At 45.8% G+C, this 22,973-nt stretch overlaps 1 protein-coding gene across 1 annotated transcript; it reads right to left on the bottom strand.

Moving 5' to 3' along the window:
- Positions 1-2,469: 2,469 nt before the first annotated feature.
- On the bottom strand, positions 2,470-19,685 carry LOC137526218 (CD63 antigen-like). Its single transcript, XM_068247435.1, has 7 exons — positions 19,614-19,685; positions 15,311-15,499; positions 10,041-10,115; positions 7,816-7,911; positions 5,792-5,941; positions 5,568-5,651; positions 2,470-2,553 (listed from the first exon to the last, which is right to left on the bottom strand). Exons 1-7 carry the CDS (start codon positions 19,683-19,685, stop codon positions 2,488-2,490), a joined length of 732 nt encoding a protein of 243 aa, XP_068103536.1. The 3' UTR covers positions 2,470-2,487.
- Between the last annotated feature and the right edge of the window lie 3,288 nt (positions 19,686-22,973).

Here is a 22,973-nt window from a genome sequence, read left to right as displayed (position 1 = left end):
CGGCTGACTGCATGAGTCAAACCCTGGGCTGGTCTACCTGCCCAGCCAAGACCCAATCCCAATGGGGTAATCCCCTCATGACAGCAACCATTAAAACCTTAAGAAAAACCCTCCCATCGTTAAAACAAGTCTTATTCCCTAGTAGGCTGGAATCCCTTACAGATAACCCAGACTTTTCTGTGGCCTCAGACATCCCCTTCCTGAGGAACTGGCCCGGTGCCTGCTGCCCTAGAATCCAAGACTTTCTCAGTAGAGGTGCAATACTATCATTTTCACAGATGACAGCTTTGAGAGAGGACGTCAAGCTAACACAATGGCAATATTTTCAAATCAGGCATTTCCTCAATGCTAGACGTAGATCCGCAAATTGGACTAAAACGCCCACGGACCTTGAGAACCTTATCTCTAACGCTACTAAACCGAACCACCTGATCTCTATGATATATAAGATGTTAACAGCTGGCACGGAGGAAGTTAAACTTAAATTCCAGACTCAATGGGAAACTGATTTGGGTAGGGAGATTCCCAAGGACCAATGGTCAAAAATCTGTCTGTTAAATCACAAGGGGTCCCTCAATACCAACACACAAGAATTGGGTTACAAAATTCTAACACGCTGGTACAGAACGCCATACACCATTCAGAGGGTGTTTCCATCTACCACTGCCGACTGTTGGAGATGTAGTACAGATGTGGGCACTCTTTTTCACATCTTTTGGTCCTGTCCCTTAATTGAATCATATTGGAGGGATATACATAAGCTGATGGAGCATATTCTGGGTGAAAGCGTTATTTTCTCTCCGGGCCTCTTTCTGCTTCATGACACGGCCGACCCAGTCAAATCATACAAAAAATCCTTGAAAATCCATCTAATCAATGCGGCAAGGGCTCTTGTTCCATTGAATTGGAAAGCAGCAACTGCCCCTACAATTAAAGCCTGGGTCGGGCGGGTCGAGGCAATTGAGACTATGGAGCATATCATACTGTTAGCACAGGATCGTAATGAGCAGTACACCATTACTTGGTCCCTCTGGAACGAATTCCAGTGTTCACAGAAATATAAAGACATTATGCAGACTTGAGGCTCAAAGAACCAAACTCTCTTCTCTTCCTGCCTTCTTTCATTCTTCTCTTTTTCTCCCCCTTAGATGGCCTTGTGGGAGGGCCCTAGACTGCAATGTATATAACTTTTGACATTGTTTGAAGGTTCTGGATTAATAAAACAGCCTCGCAATATTGGATACCTATATGCTTTAATTCAGATATGTTTTCTGCTGTTCATGATCTGTTTTGATAAGAATTTGTCCGCTGTCAAAGATCTTAATCTAGTCATGTATCTTTCAAGATTTATCAGTGTTCTGTTGCTTGACTTACAAAAAAGTTTGTTGTATGTTCTTTATCTACATTTGACAAATAAAAATTCAATTGTGAAAAAAAAAACATTCATTAATTCAAAAATCGCTCTGAAAAATCACTTCACAGAATCTCGAATGCAAAACGCTTAGTGCTATCGATTGCAATAGCGATTTTGGTGTGCACTAGCCCCACCTGATTAATGGAAGTAGTAAGCAGCTCTGCAGACTGAGGGGCACTTATACCTGGATAACCTATACTAGAGACACCTATACCTGGCTAAGTTAATTTGGGGCACCTATACCTGGCTAGCCTATACTGGGGCCCCTATACCTGGACACCTTTACTTAGCTGACCTATACTAGGGGCACCTATACCTGGCTAGCCTACACTGGGGGCACCTATACTGGCTAGCCTATACTGGGCTCACCTATACCTAGCTAGCCTATACTGGGCTCACCTATACCTAGCTAGCCTATACTGGGCTCACCTATACCTGGCTAGCCTATACTGGGGCAACCTATACCTGGCTAGCCTATACAGGGGCAACCTATACTGGGGCAACCTATACCTGGCTAGCCTATACTGGGGCAACCTATACCTGGACACCTTTACTTACCTAACCTATACTAGGGGCACCTTTACTTCATTAACCTATACCAGAGGCACCTATGCCTGGCTAAGTTAATTTGGGGCACTCATTCCAGGCTAGCCTATACTGGGGAGGGGGGGGGGGGAAGCACCTATACCTGGCTAGCCTATACTAGGGGCACCTATACTGGGTTTACGTATACCTGGCTAGCCTATCCTGTCTGGCCATCTACCTTTACACCCTCACCCTGGGGGCAATTTAACCTAGAAACTGCCCTGTGAACGACCCATTTACTTTCCAGAGGGGCTTCAGCGCTGGGAAGACCACCCGACCTCCCCGCCGATACTCCACGCTCCTGTCTCTCCCACATACAGAAATATTTATGCGGAGGGTCTGCACACAAGTGTGATAGATGGTTTATTAGGTGATACTCAACATTTATAAGTAATCACATCTGGGAACCCCTCCCCCGCTAACATCTGCGCACGTCGTATTTACAGGACGCACGAGTGATATTAATGAGCGTCCATCTTCCTCACGCCTCACATGGCGACATAATTCTCCTGCAGAATCTTCACTATAAGGCACGACAGGATGACTCCGAGGATCTGCAAGACACAAAGAGAACCAGTCTACAAACCAGAAGGGGAGGGTCAATGACATGCAAGAAAATCCAAGCTGATGCAAATTTTATGCAGCCTGGAAATTGGGCTAATTGAATGCTCTTTCTGCCAGTTCTGAATGGCCCAATTCTAAGCTGCATACACATTGCATTAAAACACGCATGTAAGACAATTAGCAACCTTTTTGTGCTTCTCTGAGCGTTTTTTGGGGCATCAGCGCTTTGAGCACCAAAAAAAAAAATATATACCGTATATTCTGGCGTATAAGACTACTGGGCGTATAAGAAAACCCCCCCAACTTTTCTAGCTAAAAAAAAAAATAGAGTTTGGGATATACTCGCCGTATAAGACTACCCCTCTTTTAACACAAACCAAATAAAAAAATAAAAATAAAAACATCATATACTGGTGCTATGTATGAACAGATACTGGTGCTGTACTGTATGTGGTACCCAGTATATAACAGTACATAGGCAAATGACTGGTTGGATTGGTCAACTCTCCCTCTCCCTAAATGGTCAGCTCTCCTTGTTTACCAGAGCGGTATGGAAGAATAGATTGCGCTGTGCCCATGAAACCCGCCTCTTTTACCCTTCTGGCTCCGCCCTTGTATCCTATTTACCACCTCCTCTGCCTCTGATCTTGTACATGTGCGCCTGCGCCGCTTCACTACAGTCCTCAGCAGCGAGATCTGAGAGGCGGTAACAGGATAGGATCTCACACATATGTGCGCCTGCACCGCTTCACTACAGTCCTCAGCAGCGAGATCTGAGAGGCGGTAACAGGATAGGATCTCACACATGTGCCTGTACCGCTTCACTACAGTCCTCAGCAGTGATATCTGAGAGGCAGTAACAGGATAGGATCTCACACATGAGCGCCTGCGCCGCTTCACTACAGTCCTCAGTAGCGAGGTCTGAGAGGCGGTAACAGGATAGGATCTCACACGTGTGCCTGCACCGCTTCACTACAGTCCTCAGCAGTGAGATCTGAGAGGCGGTAACAGGATAGGATCTCACACATGTGCGCCGCTTCACTACAGTCCTCAGCAGCGAGGTCTGAGAGGCGGTAACAGGATAGGATCTCACACGTGTGCCTGCACCGCTTCACTACAGTCCTCAGCAGTGAGATCTGAGAGGCGGTAACAGGATAGGATCTCACACATGTGCGCCGCTTCACTACAGTCCTCAGCAGCGAGATCTGAGAGGCGGTAACAGGATAGGGCGTATCACCCGGCATCAATGACACCCGGCGTATAAGACGACCCCTGACTTTTCAGATGATTTTCAAGGGTTAAAAAGTAGTCTTATACATACAAATTTTTTTAATAATAGCTCCCATTCACGTGCATTAAAATCACTGTAAAAATGACCACGGTCGCATATAATCGCAAACAAAAATGGAACGCGATCACAGCAATTTTTTTACATGATTCTCCTCGCAGGAAGAGGCAATCACCTGGGCTGAGTCTGGACTTTGCACTGCGCTTATCTGGTTCAGAAGGCTGTTCATTACCGGAGAGCTGATCATCTCAGCTGGTTCATCTCAGCAGAGCAAAATAACCTGACACGTTTATACTGGGTGACCAGTTAAGCAGAGTTACCCTAAAGAACTGGACGCCTCGCTCTGCAAAATTGGTGAAACATCTGTTAGAACTGGAGGGGCCTCCTATGTTGACAAATGGTGTTGAAGGCCCCCTCCCATTCAATGGTTTTAGATTTAGACACAGATGGTCTCTATTACCCCTCTTGTGATCCAGTTTTCTTCTTCATCCAAAATGTGCTTCTCACCATCTTCAAAATAACTGAATCAGAAGAGGGATAAATAAGGGCCATCTATTTCCAACTGTGACCCCCATGCCTTAAAGCAATGATCTGCAAACTTGGCTCTGCAGCTATCAAGGAACTACAAGTCCCACAATGTATTGCAGGAGTCTGACAGTCGTGATTCATAAAGGCAAATGCATTGTGGGACTTGTAGTTCCTTAACAGCTGGAGAGTGAAGTTTGCAGATCACGATTAACAGGTTGTTGTTTTTTTCAATGAAGATAGGAATTGTTTTGGGAAGTGCTGCTAACTACTGCTGTATACATTTCACTGGCAACCTCTTAGGTTTACTGTTATCAAATTACTTTCACACTTTACGCCAAAACTGACGGCAGAATGAATCATGAGGGGAGGGGGAATTACCTGCATCTGTTAACCCTGTGTGTGCCTGTGACTGAAATGTCTGCAGAGAGCAGAGGAAATGTAACTTGTTAGAAACATTTGTAGTTCTGACATCACAGCTTTTCATACTTTTTCTTTTTTGCTTCAGATAAAAAAAAAACTCTGTAGACTGATATGCAACTCTGGCTGTGCATTGAAGTAGACACCCCTTCTGCAATTGATTTGTTCCAAATAAAGCTAAATCCTACACACAACGAATTAAAGCTTTTGCCTCTGATATTTAACATGAAAAGTAGGAAAAGATTTACAGAACACTTGCTTTGATAGTGTTCCTTTAACATGGGCGAGGGCCTTCAACACCATTCAACATGCAAGGCTGTTAAATCATATGGGTACCTATAGGGATCAGCTGTGTATAATGGTTTCGGGTAGTGGTTAAGGGGCTGTGGTCCAACTGTTATCACTCACTGTTGTGAGAAATGTTTATATTAAAACTGTAAAATAAATTAAAAATGGCCAATAAGTCGACTTTTTTGCAAGTTGTTTGGAGTTTAGGCCAATGAAATGCATTTCCTGTTTGTGATTGGCTGAATTTCACAGCGCATGCAATTTGCATGTAATCCATGATTATTTGCATCTCATTGACGTGTCGTGGCTGCCAGTCCCTGCTGGGGATTATGGGAAGTGTAGTTCTGCATGCAATTGCTGGAGGAGGGGGGAGCATCAACTCCTTACAATACTATGGAGAATAGATAGCATGAGCACAGGAAGGGCATCACATGACTGCTGGCTGGTGGTGCATGATGAAGAGTAATATGATATGCAGATTACCTGTGTGAAGCCGAGGCCAACGCCCACCGCGCCAATCACATCAATATGTTCTGAAAGCCACACCTGTATCTTCAGCACGCAGCCCTGCAAGACATAACCTGCCATTACAGAGGGTAGCTGGCATGGCTTGTGGGGGTTCTCTACAGTACAGGGTAGGGGTGGGGTTTGAAGGATTCTCTACAGTACAAGCAGCCAGTCCCTGCGATCCCTCCATTACTTCTCACCTCTTTGAAGATGCGGTCGCTGTGCGATGTGGCATTCTCTCCGCACTTCGGCTGCGGGGTCTTACAACAGCTGCCTGGCACGCCATCGGAATAGACGGTGGAATTGGTATAAAACCAATCTGTGAAGTTTCTGGCTCCGCAACACCGGAACTGCGAACAGACAGAACAGACAGCTGCTGAGCAATGGACATCAGAACAGGGGAAGTCATAGCTAGCATGGATGCAGGGGTTGTGACTGCAACAAGGCCCCGGGACCAGAGGGGACCGCCTGAGAACCCACCTTCCCCCGCTGGATTAGCTCTTCTTGGATGGATGGTTAGTTTATGTTTTTATAAATCCTTCAATCCTCTTAAAGGTGAAATATTCACATAAATTTTCATATTTGATGCAGCTATTTAGAGAAATTCCATTTGGAAAAGTCAGTCACAAGACCCAGAGGTCCGTCTCCTCCCTCTGCTCCTTCCGATGGGTGGGGTCAGCTGTCTGCTCCCAGGAAGACTGGCTGCTGCCTCCTCTCTGACTACCTCCTGTGAGGTATGAATGGGATGGGGAGGAGTTTGGACACAATGCTGTTTAGTTCAGCCAAGCAGCATCTGAGTTAGCACAGAAAGCCAGCATTGCAAACCTTGGTAATATAATAAAAAAAATGGTATATGTACAATGCAGAAAACTGCAAATTATGATTTGTTATCCATAATTTCAAAATGTCCAATCTGCTCTCGCTTGATAAAGGGATCGATTTTCAGATCATTAGTACAATCAACGCTGTTCTTGATTGGGAGCAGATTGGACATGGAAAATTATTGATTGGACCCATCGATCCGACAGGAAGTTGCATGGTGTGTACCACCCTTTAGAGGGGAACAGTCAGATGCTGATTTCTGAGCTGATGAGACTTTCCTGCAGATTGCATGTACCTTGCACCTGAGTCAATCAAAACTCAGCAACAACTCCATCAGATTGTAAGCTTGTTTGGCAAAGGCCGTCCTCCCCAGTGGTCACTACCCGATCTTCTCCCCCACCGGCTGGACTTGCACATGTGCCACCTCACTTGTGTACTGACCCTCGAATACATGAGCTGTCTCTGTACCATGTTCCCCCATTTATTCTACTTATTCTACAGCACTTTATAAATAATGATGCCAGGATAAATCTACTTTACCAGTCATGCCATCTGGCCACAACCAGGGCTGGCACTTTCTTAGAGGGCAAACAGGGCAATTGCCCCGGGGTCCCCATGACCGCTGCCGGGCCGCCCCCTAGGTTCCCCTGGCCCCCAGCTTGATCTCTGTCCCCTGCGCCGGCTATTGCACTCCTATTAGTCCGTGCGTTCCAGTCTTTATCCCTGCAGGGGTTCCTCTCCTCTGACAAGGCGCATGTCATTATGAGAGGATGGTGATGGGAACGCGAGGACTAACGGGAGTGCAACAGGTGAGTCGCTCAGAACCAGATTTGTACATTTTATTGCCCAAGGCCCACTGTTCCCTACCCCGCCGCCCCGTTCCTGTGCTCCCCTCGTCCTGTAATGTCCTTCACTGCCACGGACTGGGTCTGAGACCGCTACCATTTACATGTTTGGCAATTTAACTGCATGAGTGTGCCAGCCTGCTGCCCTCCCCTTGCTCCCTGGGCCGTGGCCTATGTGGCCTTGCCTCCAATCCAGCCATGGAGTCGCTACACTGCTGAAAACTCTGCAGGGGGGGGGGGGGGGTGATGGGCTGGCAGTCAGCTCGGTGGCCCTAGGGGGTGAATTTTTTAATGGCACACAAATTAGGCTTAATGGAGTGGATGTGGTCAGGTGCGAGGGGTTGCAGGGGAGCCCCCTGGTTAATTTTGCCCCGGGGCCCGATAATGACTCGAGCCAGTACTGGCCACAGCCTGCAGCATGTCTGAATTGTATGACATGAAGTTCCAAGCTCCCAATAGGAAGTGCATGCATTTTATGAGCTACACACTGCAGCAGGTTCCCAACCATGCAGTCAGTTGGCAGAAGAGCTGACAGTTACTGACAGGGGGTCACTCACCTGTTGTTGGACGCCGTCCACCCCTCGGGTTATCTGCTTATCACTTCCATATTTCTTTAGCATTATCAGAAACCTGTGAAGGACCTCCAACTGCAGCTGTGGGAGAGATGAACACAGATAAGCGGGAGATAATGGCGTACGGATACTCTATGAAAGGGAAGTCAATAATGCAGAGCGGATGCAAACCTCATGCTATACTTATGCCACTTGTAAATAGACCAATCAAAGCACAGCATTCTGTTTCCAAGCTGCATACAATTTGAAGCAAAATTTGCATCTCATGGACCAATCCTGCTGGTCAGGTAAAATGAGGCTTCTTCCCTATAGTCTGTAGGGATGATCAATGAGATGCAAATATTTCCGAGTTCATGCAGATTTATGTAAATTCTCATGCAACTGTATGCAGCTTAAAAATGGACCAATCATTTTAAACCTAGATGAGACTTGACTGGTCCATTTTCACGCTGCATAGAAAGTTCACATAATTCTGCATGAACTTGGAAATATTTGCATCTGATTGCTCATCCCTAATAGATTGTAAGCTTACAAGGCCAGGGTTCTCTCCCTGTACAGTGACCACCATAAATTATATTAGACTGTTAGCTCACTGGGCCAGGCTGTTTCCCTTAGGCAGGGAGTCCGGGACGTCTGCCACAAGCAGCAAAATGCATGCACTAGTCATTCATTTCAATTACTTTTTTTTTTCTTTCCCCTGCATCAACTGGTATGTATAAGGGTGCAGGAGAGAAAGGTACCGAATGTTTTTTTTTTTTTCTGTTTAATAATATTTTGTTTCTCATCCACCTTCATGTATGACGCTTGCTGACTTGTTCATTGTTTATCTGTAATCCATTGTCTGCCTGTCCTGTGTAAACTAGATTGTACACCGCCACAGGAGATGTAGGTGCTATATACATCCATAATAATTATAATAATAATAATAATACTGAGGTCTGCCATTTCTGTATTAGGTACCAATGTCTGTATGTTTATGTACCAAAGTTTGTTCCCTACTCTACAGCTCCATGGGAGAGGACTATATAAAATAATAATAAAAATATACATATAATTAAGCGTACAAATGACTAATACTATACTAGTACTAATAAAAATAGAGGGGGAAAAAAAAGTGTATAAGAAGATTAATTAAAACATACATTATATAATAAAAATAGGAAAAATATACAACAAATATAATAATAACAACTAAGTGTGCGTGTGTCTCTTGACCGATTTCAAAGATGATATGTTCTGGGGGTCTCGCGGCCCCCCTGCACACCTGGGTGGAGCAACAAACAGCCAATCAGATTTCACCCATTCATAAAGGCTGCCATTCTCACAGTAATCAAGCCAGAGTTCCCACACTAGGCGCAGCTGGTCACTTGATGACCAAGGTGAAACATTTTGGAAAAGTGGGTGGAGCATAAAACAGCCAGTCTCATTTCAGCAATTAATTTTCACTGGGAAAATGTACTGCAAATGTACTGAACTGCAGCCATTCTTACACTGTTAATGGCAGGGTTCTCAAACTTGGCACACTTGCTCACAAGGTGACTGGAATGAATATTCAGAAAAATGGGTGGAGCCTATAAACAGCCAATCAAAACTCACCTATTTTCAAGGGGAATATTTAACCACTTGACCAAGGGTTTTTTAAAAAATAAATGAAAATGTATTTCATTTTTCTATGGGAAGGTGTATAAAAGGGTATTTGGATGTGGTTTTACTTTTTGGCCACAAGATGGAGATACAGAGTTAGTGTGTTCTAAAAATAGAAACAGAACCAAGTGTTTGTTTATATTTGTATAAACACAGGGGCATAGATACTATCTGGTGGTGGGACTGCCATTCTTATACTGGTAATAGCAGAGGCTTCAAACAGGCAACAGTCAGTCATTATGTGACTTGGGGGCCAAATTCAGAAAATGGGCGGAGCCACAAACAGCCAATCAGATTTCTTTGATTGATAAACTGCTTCCATTCTCACATTGATGACACGGATCACAAAGCTCACAAACTGAGCGACTGTATCAAGGTTAGAAAACAAAAAAAAAACAAAAAAAACAAAAAAAAGAGGCCGGACCCACCAACAACCAAATCCTTATCCGGGCAACGCCAGGTCATCAGCTAGTATTTTTTTAATTTTATTATTAATAATAATTATAAAAACAACAACAACCTCTCCCAAATAAATTGTGTTTTTCATGTCCAGTTCAACCACTTACCCGATCTCGGTAGGAAAAGGCCGATGCGCCCACAATGATCTCTATGGCAAACACTAGGAGCATAAGCACTGCAAACTGAGACAGAGAAAGAGAGCAAAGGTCACACCTCTGGCACCATCTGGCTGTGAAGGTTGGAGAAACACATACATATGGCATCTTATAATGCCAAATAAGTCAAGAGGAACTTCTATACTTTTCACATTAGACTGGCGGTACCCACACCATAGCCACACCCACCAGCCAATGAGGCCATTACTATACTGGGGTTACCCAAACCATAGCCACACCCACCAGCCAATGAGGCCATTACAATACTGGGGTTACCCAAACCATAGCCACATCCACCAGCCAATGAGGTCATTACTAGACAGGGGTTACTCAAACCACAGCCACCCCCACCAATGAGGCCATAACTAGACTGGGGTTACCCAAACTATAGCCACACCCACCAGCCAATGAGGCCATTACTAGACTGGGGTAGCCACACCCTCTAGCCATGAGGCCATAACTAGACTGGGGTTACCCAAACCATAGCCACACCCACCAGCAAATGAAGCCATTGCTAGACTAGGGAGTACCCACGCTACAGCCATATCCACCAGCCAAAGGAGGTCATTACCTCCATTACATTCCCTTGACCCCTCGCTACCCTCCAACTACCGCCCGATCTCCCTCCTCCCCTTTGCCTCAAAACGCCTTGAGCGTCTGGTTCACAAACGCCTGACCAGTACCTCAATGCCAACTCACTACTAGACCCACTGCAATCTGGATTTCGGCCTGCCCACTCAACCGAAACTGCTCTCAAAGTGGTCAATGACCTTGCCTTAGCTAAAGATGAAGGTAAATACTCCATTCTCCTCCTCCTTGACCTTTCAGCAGCTTTTGATACAGTAGATCATCCCCTACTCCTCCAGTCCCTCCAATCCATGGGCATTCACAACCTCACCCTGACCTGGCTTTCATCCTACCTCTCCAACCACTTCTTCATGACCTCCTTCAATGAGTTCTCGTCCACCCGCAACCACCTCTTGGTAGGAGTCCCCCAAGGCTCAGTCCTTGGCCCCCTACTGTTCTCCCTATACACATCCTCCATTGGCAAGGTTATCTCCTCAATGGGTTTTAACTATCATCTGTATGCAGATGACACCCAGATCTACTTCCACACCCCTGACATATCCACGACTACCATGGACAAGGTCTCCTCCTGCCTATCTGCCATCTCCTCCTGGATGTCCGCTAGGTTCCTGAAACGAAATCTAGACAAAACGGAATGTATGATCTTCCCACCCCAGTCATCCCTGGACCTCCCAGATGTGCAGGTCACTGTTAACCACACTACCATTCGCCCCACCTCTTAAGCCCGCTGTCTGGGTGTCACCCTGGACTCCGCATTCTCCTTCACTCCCCACATCCAAAACCTCACAGTCCTGCAACTTCCACCTCCCTATGAACCGAATAGCCTGTCCAACCTACATTTCTGATCTTACTCAGAGATACACACCAAGCCGCTCACTCCGCTCCTCCAATGAACTTTGCCTGACCATCCCCCGCATCACCCAGTCCCATGCACGCCTCCAAGACTTCTCAAGAGCCGCTCCAACACTATGGAACTCCCTACCTCCACCCATTAGGGCAGCCCCCTCCTTCAAACACCTTCAAGAAGGCCCTCAAAACTCACCTTTTCACTCTGGCCTACCACCCCTCACAAGTGCTCTAAACCCACAGCTGAACTCTGGTCCCCTACCTCTTGTGTCCCTACCTCTCCCTCTAGATTGTAAGCCTTTGGGCAGGGTCGTCCTTTTGTGTCCTACCTGATCATGCACCTCCATTACTGTGAACCCATGCTATGCATCTGAGTGAGCCTAACTTGCCTAATCTCCATGCTCTATCCCATTGTTTCCCAACCGCTGTTCCGCGGCACACTAGTGTGCCGCGGAACGTTGCCTGGTGTGCCGTGCTCTTATCCCCCCTCCCGCCCGTCCCCGCGGCCGCCGCTGTTATTACCTTAGCAGCGGCCGCTCTCCCCTCTCCAGACCATGTATATGCTAGCAGCGCATCTCCGGCTGCTCTGTGTGATGCACTGATGCGGAAGGAGGCAGGGCTCGGTTACCATAGTAACGGCGATACATATCGCCGTTACAGGAAGCCGCTGCCCTCCTTTCTTCCGCATCAGTGCATCACACAGAGCAGCCGGAGATACGCTGCTTGAATATACACGCGCCGGAGAGGGGAGAGCGGCCGCTGTTAACAAGGTAATAACAGCGGCGGCCGCGGGGACGGGCGGGAGGCACTAAACTGGCTATACTGGGGCACTATTCTGGGGTACTATACTGGCTATCCTGGGGCACTAAACTGGCTATACTGGGGCACTATTCTAGCTATACTGGGGTACTATTCTGGCTATACTGGGGCACTATACTAGCTATACTGGGGCACTATACTGGGGCACTAAACTGGCTATACTGGGGCACTATTCTGGGGCACTATACTAGCTATACTGGGGCACAATACTGGCTATACTGGGGGGGCTATACTGGGGTACTATACTGGCTATACTGGGGCACTATACTGGCTATACTGGGGCACTATTCTGGGGCACTATACTAGCTATACTGGGGCACTATACTAGCTATACTGGGGGGCTATACTGGGGCACTATACTGGCTATACTGGGGCACTATTCTGGGGCACTATACTGGCTATACTGGGGCACTATACTAGCTATACTTGGGCACTATACTAGCTATACTGGGGGGCTATACTGGGGTACTATACTGGCTATACTGGGGCACTATACTGGCTATACTGGGGCACTATACTGGGGCACTAAACTGGCTATACTGGGGCACTATTCTGGGGCACTATACTAGCTATACTGGGGCACAATACTGGCTATACTGGGGGGCTATACTGGGGTACTATACTGGCTATACTGGGGCACTATACTGAGGCAACTAAACTCCCTACACTGGGGCAACTATGCCAGCTATGCAGCCGCACCCCAGCCCCCCCCCCCCCATAGCGGCACTGTCCACTAGGTCGCGCAAACAACCGGGGGCCACATCGCCCCCACCGCGCGCGCGCGCCGTTCCACGGAGAAAAATTTGGTCAGACAGTGTTCCCCGGGCCGGAAAAGGTTGGGAAACATACTGTGCTGTGTGATCTCCATGCTCCATCCAGTGACTAAGCAATTCCTTGTACTCATACTGTGCTGTGTGATCTCCATGCTCCCATCCAGTGACTAAGCATTACCTTGTACTCATACTGTGCTGTGTGATCTCCATGCTCCCATCCAGTGACTAAGCATTACCTTGTACTCATACTGTGCTGTGTGATCTCTATGCTCCCCTCCAGTGACTAAGCATTACCTTGTACTCATACTGTGCTGTGTGATCTCCATGCTCCCATCCAGTGACTAAGCATTACCTTGTACTCATACTGTGCTGTGTGATCTCTATGCTCCCCTCCAGTGACTAAGCATTACCTTGTACTCATACTGTGCTGTGTGATCTCCATGCTCCATCCAGTGACTAAGCATTAACTTGTACTCATACTGTGCTGTGTGATCTCTATGCTCCCCTCCAGTGACTAAGCATTACCTTGTACTCATACTGTGCTGTGTGATCTCCATGCTCCCATCCAGTGACTAAGCATTACCTTGTACTCATACTGTGCAGGGCCGGATTTGTACTTTTCACCGCCCAAGGCCAACTATACCGTCTGTTTGTTTGTTATCTCTGTGTGCCCCAATGAGAATTCTACTTACTTTCCATCATTGGATGTCAGTTGTCACAGATGACTATTTTAGTAATATGCGTATAGATTATAAGTTATGTTTTCCTTAAGAACTTTTATGTTATGTTTGTCATCTCATTAATGATGGAACCATTGTGTCACCATGAGAGCTAGGCTGAAGTGTACCTGCAGGATAGAGCTTACAGGTCTTGCATGGACGACACAAGTACAGGACAGGGAGTTTGATGGTTAAATCTGTTCTTGTAGATAGGGATGGCTGCATAGAATAGCTTTACTGCCCCTCACTGAGCCGCCCCTAAATTTCTGGTGCCCTAGGCATGGCCTATGTGGCCTTGCCAGAAATCCGGCCCTGATACTGTGCTGTGTGATCTCCATGCTCCATCCAGTGACTAAGCATTACCTTGTACTCATACTGTGCTGTGTGATCTCCATGCTCCCCTCCAGTGACTAAGCATTACCTTGTACTCATACTGTGATGTGTGATCTCCATGCTCCATCCAGTGACTAAGCATTACCTTGTACTCATACTGTGCTGTGTGATCTCCATGCTCCATCCAGTGACTAAGCATTACCTTGTACTCATACTGTGCTGTGTGATCTCCATGCTCCCCTCCAGTGACTAAGCATTACCTTGTACTCATACTGTGTTGTGTGATCTCCATGCTCCATCCAGTGACTAAGCATTACCTTGTACTCATACTGTGCTGTGTGATCTCCATGCTCCATCCAGTGACTAAGCATTACCTTGTACTCATACTGTGCTGTGTGATCTCCATGCTCCCCTCCAGTGACTAAGCATTACCTTGTACTCATACTGTGTTGTGTGATCTCCATGCTCCATCCAGTGACTAAGCATTACCTTGTACTCATACTGTGCTGTGTGATCTCCATGCTCCATCCAGTGACTAAGCATTACCTTGTACTTATACTGTGCTGTGTGATCTCCATGCTCCATCCAGTGACTAAGCATTACCTTGTACTCATACTGTGCTGTGTGATCTCCATGCTCTATCCAGTGACTAAGCATTACCTTGTACTCATACTGTGCTGCGTGATCTGGTTTGCATGTATTCCTGTACCCCTAAATATTGTCTGTAACCTAAACTAATGTCCACCGCTGCGTAATATGTTGGCGCTTTATAAATAATAATAATAATAATAATAATAATAATAATAATAATAATAAGACTGTGGTACCCACACTACAGCCACACCTACCAGCCAATGAGGTTATTACTAGACTTGGGGTAGCCACACCCACCAGCCAATTAGGTAATTACTAGACTAGCTGTACCCACACCACAGCCACACCTACCAGCTAATGAGACTAAACTGGGGATAGCCACACCCAACAGCCACTGAGATACCCTTAGCAGAGCCACACCTACCTGCAGATGAGAGGTCACCACAGCCACACCCACCAGTCACTGAAGCCCATTACTACACTGGGGGCACCCACCCCATAGCCACACCCACCTGCAGATGAGGTCATTGTTGGATTTTGGGTTACTTACACTTTTCATCATGATGCTGTTCTCTTTGACAGCGGCCACAGCGCCAAATAATGACAGGAAGAAGATGAAGACCCCCACAATGGTGAGGACTGTAGGGGCCCCGGAAGAGGTCTCGACAATCACCACCGAAACATCGGACAATTTCATCTGTACGGAGGCCCCGATGCAGATCAGCGCCACGCCGGTCACCTGACGAGACACACACACTGACCAGCAGCTCAGAACAATCTCACCACAAAGGCTATCATTCATAAAGGAGCTGTCGGTAAGGGGAATCAATGCGGGAAAACACCGCTGCCGGCATTTTAGACTTCTGGGTGGGCATTCATAAAAATGTATCCATGTGCGGTAGCAGTGCGGAGATTCCCTGAACTAAGCTGGCGGTAGGCAGGCGGAGACACGGAAGCTGCCGAGTTGATACATTTCTCCGTGTTCCGCTCTGCTGCAGCTGCCTGGGAGGTCTGTGTCTCTATTCACTTACATTATCGCCACATCAGAGGGAGCGGAACTTCCCGACCTCACACCGCTTGCGGTGATTTTATGAATGAACATTTTGCTACATTTGTTCCGATAATCACCGCACAAGGCGGTGATTTATCACTCTGCTCGGTAGCGTCATTTTTTTCATGCGGAAAGAGCCTTTATGAATGCTGACTTTGTCGAGTGTTCGGTAAAGTCAGCTGTTTTAAGCATTTCTGCATGCAGAAATGCTTTATGAATGATAGCCAAAGGCTGGCCATAAACTATACAATATATCAAATTGTATGGAAATCTGCATTGTATGGTGTGTCACAGCGGAGGGCTGAGCTCTGTACAGACACGCTCATGGCTGGACTGCGCATTCTGCTCTATGGAAACCCCGATCTCAGAGGCGGAGCACAGGGACATCAGGTAACGCCCATACACTTCCCAGATAAGCGGGGACAATCGTTCCAGGCAAAATTAACATTTTAAAGGACAACTGAAGCAAGAGGGATATGGAGGCTGCCATGTGTGTTACCTTTTAAACAATGCAGATTGCCTGGCTGTCCTGCTGATCCTCTGCCTCTAATACATTTAGCCATAGCCCCTAAACAAGCATGCAGCAGATCAGGTGATCTGACTGAAGTGTGACTGGATTAGCTGCATGCCTGTTTCTGGTGTGTGTAATTCAGACACTACTGTAGCCAAAGAGATCAGCAGGGCTGCCAGGCAATTGGTATTGTGTAACAGGCAATCAATATGGAAGCCTCCATATCACTGAGTTGATGTGGGTGACGCAGTTATTCACAAGGCTTAGCAGGACAGCCAGGGAATCTGCATTGTTTAACAGGAAATAAATATGGCAGCCTCCATATACTGCATCTCTCACCTCAGGTGTGCTTTAAAACATTAAAGTGAACCAGAGACGAAGCACCCTCATGTATTTATAGCATAGATCAGTGGGAACATTAGAGTAAACACCCACCATGCTTTCTGTTTCACTCTGCACAGCACAGCTTGTTTCTTATCAGACCTGATAAAATCCCCCTTAGCATTCAGTCTGGCTTTGCTCAGGAATAATTATAGTTGAGTCTGTCTTCTCTGATGTCTTTTCAAGCCCGCTCCCTTCTGGCTCTCCTATAATGACTCAGCTATAAGGATTCCTGAGCAGAGCCAGCAGGGGGCAGACTTGGGCTTGAAAAGACATCATAGAAGACAGACTCCGCTATAATCATACCGGTGAAAGCCAGACTGAGGGCTGGTGCACACCGAGCGGCTTTTTCAGCGTTTCTGCAGCCGCTTGCGGCTGCGGATCCGCTTGGTCAATGTATCTCAATGGGGATGTGCACACCAGAGCGGGAGGCGTTTTGCTGAAACGCATACTCCCGGGGTGAGGCATTTTTTAGATTGCGGAGGCGTTTCTGCCTCAATGTTAAGTATAGGAAAAAACACAAACCGCTCTGAAAAATGCCTGTTCAGAGCGGTTTTGCCGGCGTTTTTGTTACAGAAGCTGTTCAGTAAGGCCTAGTGCACACCAAAAACCGCTAGCAGATCCGCAAAATGCTAGCAGATTTTGAAACGCTTTTTCTTCTGTAGCGTTTCAGCTAGCATTTTGCGGTTTTGTGTAGCGGTTTTGGTATAGTAGATTTCATGTATTGTTGCAGTAAAGCTGTTACTGAACAGCTACTGTAACAAAAAACGCCTGGAAAACCGCTCTGAAGTGCCGTTTTTCAGAGCGGTTTGCGTTTTTCCTATACTTAATATTGAGGCAGAAACGCATCCGCAATCCAAAATCTGCAGCAGCCCGGGAGTATGCGTTTCTGCAAACCGCCTCCCGCTCTGGTGTGCACCAGCCCATTGAAATACATTACCCAAGCGTTTCCACATCCGCAAGCGGATCGCAAACCGCAGCGGAAATGCTCCGGTGTGCACTAGGCCTAACAGCTTTACTGTAACAATATCTGCAATCTACTACACCAAAACCGGGAGACAAAACCGCAAAACGCTAGCTGAAAACGCTACAGAAAAATAAAAAGCGTTTCAAAATCTGCTAGCATTTTGTGCACCAGCGCCAGGCCTGAATGCTCAGTCGGGAATTCTTATCAGAGCTGATAACAGGGGGATTTAGCAGATAAGAATGAAACAAAAAACAGGGTAGGTGTTTACTGTCATGTTCCCACTGATATATATGGTAAAATACATGAGGGTGCTTCGTCTCTGGTTCTCTTTAAGGCCCCTTTTTATACTTACTGCATCACGTTGCACTCTTATCCGGCGTTTTAGGCAGGGAGCGCACTTGGTTGAATTGTGCATTTCCTGGTTAGCGATTTAGGATTTTTATGGAGTTTAATCTTGAATCCCTTTTACCCACAAGGAACTGTGAATCCAAATGTGTTGAGGAGGAGTGTAACAGGTATCGCACAACAGTCACAATAGTATTAGTAAGGCAGCATTTTCCTATACACATCTTCTCTTGCTCTGCAAATCGTGGATGGGATTTTTGCACGGGGTATGGGCCAGCTCTTTGCTCTGGAGATTTTTTTCTTTTTTTGCAGATTGTATGCAGCTCAAAAATTGATCAAAATTAGCAGCAACTGCATTGCATCCCAGCTGCATACAAACTGCAACCAAACTGATATTAACTAGGAAAATCTGCCTCGTTGACCAAAAGAGAGGAGGTAGGAACACACCAGACAGTGCGGGAAAGGAAACATTTTGCTGCATATGCGGTTTTTAGTGTGTTTTCCATGTGTTTGCATGCGTTTTAATGCATTTGCGGTTTGCATATACATTTTGCATGCTTTTTGAATGCGTTTTATGTAAATCACTACGAAGGCAACAGGAAGCAGAACTGCATTGTCAAACTTTGTTTTAAAACACAAAAAGCCTCTGCATCACCATTGACTCTCATTGTGCACGTTTTAGAAAAATATGCAGCAAGAGCAGCGTTTTTACAAACATATGAGTTTTTGCGGCCCATTGACTTGCATTATGTGCATTTTCCGCAACGCTAGCGTTTCTGCCTAGTCTGTTCCTACCAAGAGTCAATAAGATACTAATTAGCTAAATTTTCATGCAAATATAATTACAATCCTCATCAGCCTGGAAGCCAACCAATCATCTGCATACAATTTGCATTTGACTGACCCCCATATCTGGCAGGCTAATTACTGAGGCTGGTCAGGCAATGATTAGGCCTCAGGGTTGCTGTGTGAAGATCTGATCCTTCTCACCAGAATTCCACTGTGCAAGAGAATATTCAGCAGTACAGACGGTCAGTGAGCTGTGCACGATTCTGCCTTACATGTTCATTTAATGCAAGCTGTATGCTGCTTTACACTTCAGATAATTATTTACAATATATCAGTCGCTGCCAAAGAACCCCCAGAATAATATCTGTTTTGCTAATTCCAGGGCAACCCGTGTTTTTTAAAGCACTGTAATGAGAGGGCTATGGAGGCTGCCATATTTATTTCCTTTTAAGCAATGCACATTGCCTGGCTGTCCTGCTGATCCTCTGCCTCTAATACTTTTAGCCATAGCCCCAGAACAAGCATGCAGCAGATCAGGTGTTTCGGACATTGTCAGATCTGCCAAGATTAGCTGCATGCTTGTTTCTGGTGTTATTCCGACACTACTGCAGCCAAATAGACCAGCAGGGCTGCCAAGCAACTGGTATTGTTTAACAGGAAATAAATATGGCAGCCTCCACATGCCTCTTGTTACAGTTTTAACTGTGTGAATACTGCACAAACTCCACACATGCAGTTAGCAGCCTCCCCTCTCTATGGCGTAATATGACCCAGATGTGGGTGACACAGTTATTATTCACAACACTTACCCAGAAGAAGAGGATGATAAGGAATAACCCGCACTTTATATACATGAGTTTATTCTGGGAAGGGGGCTTCATGCTTCTGGTAGGGACCCCGATGACACATCACTTGTAGGAACTTCTTTCCTGAAGAGCTAGCACTCTTATCTCGCCAAGACTGATCAGCTCCTGTGAGGTTAGTTGTCTGGAACAACAGAGAGTAGATCCCGGCAGGTTCAGGGATCCAGTGATCTCATCAAGAGCTTCCTGATTGTGAAACCTCCCGGCAGCAGGTGGGAATTAACCCTATCAGTGCAGGTGCACACTGAGGAGTGAGTGCTGTACAGAGAGCCTGCCAGAGTACTGTCCTATGGAGAGGGGGAGGGGCAAGAGACGACATAAATGTCCACTGCCCATCATTTAAAGGATACCTGAAGTGACGTGATGAGATAGACATGGGTATGTACAGTGCCTAGTACACAAATAACTATGCTGTGTTCCTTTTTTTTCTTTCTCTGCCTGAAAGAGTTAAATATCATGTATGCAAGTGGCTGACTCAGACAGGAAGTAACTACAGTGTGACCCTCAGGGCCCGTTTCCAGGGCCCGTTTCCACTGCATAACCAATACAAGTGGATGGCCCTGTTTCCACTTGTCAGTTTTCATTTGCGTTTTTCTGTGCAGGATTTTTCTGCACGGCAGAGCCCGCAGAATTCGCCTGCGTGTGGAATGCAGGCGAATCGCAGGCAATGTATTTCTCTTAGGGAAATCGCATGCGTTTTTCCCGCAATTTCATCGTGCGATTTCGCATAGGTAACCATGTTAATTCACACAGGCAGTGACATGGTTAAAAGCGCATATACCCTGCCTATGCGAAATCACGGCAAAAACGCATGCGGAATCGCATCCGCATGCGATTTTGTCAGCGGTGGAATCCAGGCGATTCCGCACCGCAATAGTGGAAACGAGCCCTCACTGATAAGAAATCCCCCCTTTTTATCTCTTTCTTGCTCTCAGAAGCAAGGAAAGTGTTTTATAGTTGTAATTTTCTTATCAGTGAGGGTCACACTGTAGTCACTTCCTGTCTGAGTCAGGACTGAGTCAGCCACTTGCATACCTGATATTTAACTCTGTCAGGCAGAGAAAGAAAAAAAGGAACGCAGCATAGTTATTTGTGTGCTAGGCACTGTACATACACATGTCTATCTCATTATGTCACATGTCACTTCGGGTATCCTTGAACTATCCGCCGTGGTAGATCTCTCGGACGAGGTTTGCCTAGTGCCAGGCAGGTCTTTGGGCACCGCCATAGACCACATTGGTAGCGCCCTCTGTATAATTTGCAAGAGCTCAAATGTAGATATAGAAGAGTAGTGTTTAGCCTGGCATACATTTTCAATTATGATTGGCCAATCACTGACAAATGTTACCCCTTCCATAAGTGTACAGCTGGCTTGAGGAGTCAGCTGCAGAAGTTTAAACATTCCTAGACTCCTTCTGTGCTCAGCTTTCCACTGCTGAATTTCCACTGACTTTCGACTTTATTGGGCAATCAACTTCAGGGTAGTTGATTGAAAAAAGATCGACTACCGGCCCACACACCGCATGCTAGATCCTGGCGATTCTCCTTCTCTACTCGATCTGAACGATCTTCTGCCTTTATGATCTGACACCAGAAATCAATTCCGTGCCGATCGAAATCTTGTGAATTGCAGCGATTTCTTTACAATCAACAGATTATTTTCCAACCTGACTGATCAAGTGTATTGGTTGATTCAACCAGAAATTGGCCAACAGAATGGAACATAATTGATTCAATCTGATGATATTATGGCTATCATTCATAAAGCATTCCCGCATGCAGAAATGCTGAAAACAGCGGACTTAACCGACCACTTTGCAAAATGTCCATTCATAAAGGCTCCTTCCGCATGAAAAGCTAGCAGAGCGATAAATTACCGCCTTGTGCTGTGATTATGTAGAAAAAGTAACAAAATGTCAATTCATAAAGATTAGAGCACAGCGGTATGCGGACGGGAAATACCGCTCCCTAGGAAGTAGCGAGAAGCATGCGAAATATATACAAGTGAATGGAGACAGACCTCCCAAGCAGCAGCAGTGAGAGCAGCGCACGGAGGGACTCAGGCAGCTTCCCCTGTTACGCCAGCCTACCGACAGCCTAGTTCGAGAAATCACCGCACTGCTATCGCAACTGGCAACATTTTTATGAATGACCACCCAGAAGTCTAAAATACCGTAAGCGGTATTCTCCCGCACGGATTTTTGTTACCGACCACACTTTTATGAATGATAGCATATGTATTCGAATGGTCATTCAAACAGAAGAATCGGGTAACATATGGACACATTTATTTCTGGTGAAGGAAGTAGATTGCCTGGGCTCTGCCTATCATTCACAGCAGGAGGTGAAAAACACCTTCCTAAAGGTTATTTAAAGAGACACTGAAGTGTAAAAAAATATGATATAGTGAATTGGTTGTGTACTATGAATAATTATTAGAAGATTAGCAACAAAGAAAATATTCTCATATTTTTATTTTCAGGTATGTAGTGTGTTTTCTAACACTGCAGCATTCTCTAATATGTGCAGATTACACAACACTCAGCATTCAAAATGATTCTTTCAGAGCAGTCTGTGAAGTAATGGCCTCTCCTCTGGCAGAGAAAAAGAAAACTGTTCACTTATAGTTGAGATAATAAGTCAGAAGACAGCCCTCTGCACGACTTTGAGAGTCGTAGAGCTTAATGGCTTTTTTGCATAGAGATAACCACTGTAGTTTCTTAACTCTTTCTGTACTGGAAACAATTACACTGATGTATCTGATGTTAATGTTTTATTTCTTATCTGTACTACACATACAAATCATAATATCATCATTTTTTTTTCGCTTCAGTGTCTCTTTAAGCACAAGGGGCTCTATTCACAATCACACATGCGGGAAGAGATTTTTTTACCGCTATATTACCGCCAGTGATAAATTCTGCATTTTTTCCACATTCACTAAAAAATGTCCACATGCGGGCACAATGTGTAAACAAATCGGGGAAACGTGCGTCATTACATAGTAAACATGCGGAAACCATGCGGAAAAAAAGTGGCATAAGAAACTTGTCCGGCGAGCACGGCACTCATGGCCCCAGACTACATTGAAGTCAATGTGAAACAAAAAAAATTCACCAAGTACTAGTAGGCGATATCAAATCAGTAGTTAAGTCAGAAATAATGCGCCCCTTTTTCTTTGTGAATTTGTTTTTTTGTTTTGCAGGATTTAACGACTTTTGCGGGCTTTTTCCCGCACTTTTTGCGCATGCAGGTAAACAATGCGTACAATTTTACGCATGTGGTAAATAATCATAAAAATGTTGT

Source organism: Hyperolius riggenbachi, chromosome 7 (genome assembly GCF_040937935.1).
Source record: "Hyperolius riggenbachi isolate aHypRig1 chromosome 7, aHypRig1.pri, whole genome shotgun sequence".
Taxonomy (NCBI): Eukaryota; Metazoa; Chordata; class Amphibia; order Anura; family Hyperoliidae; genus Hyperolius; species Hyperolius riggenbachi.
Note: the sequence above shows the minus strand (reverse complement) of the source record. Positions and strands in the feature narration are given on the sequence as shown.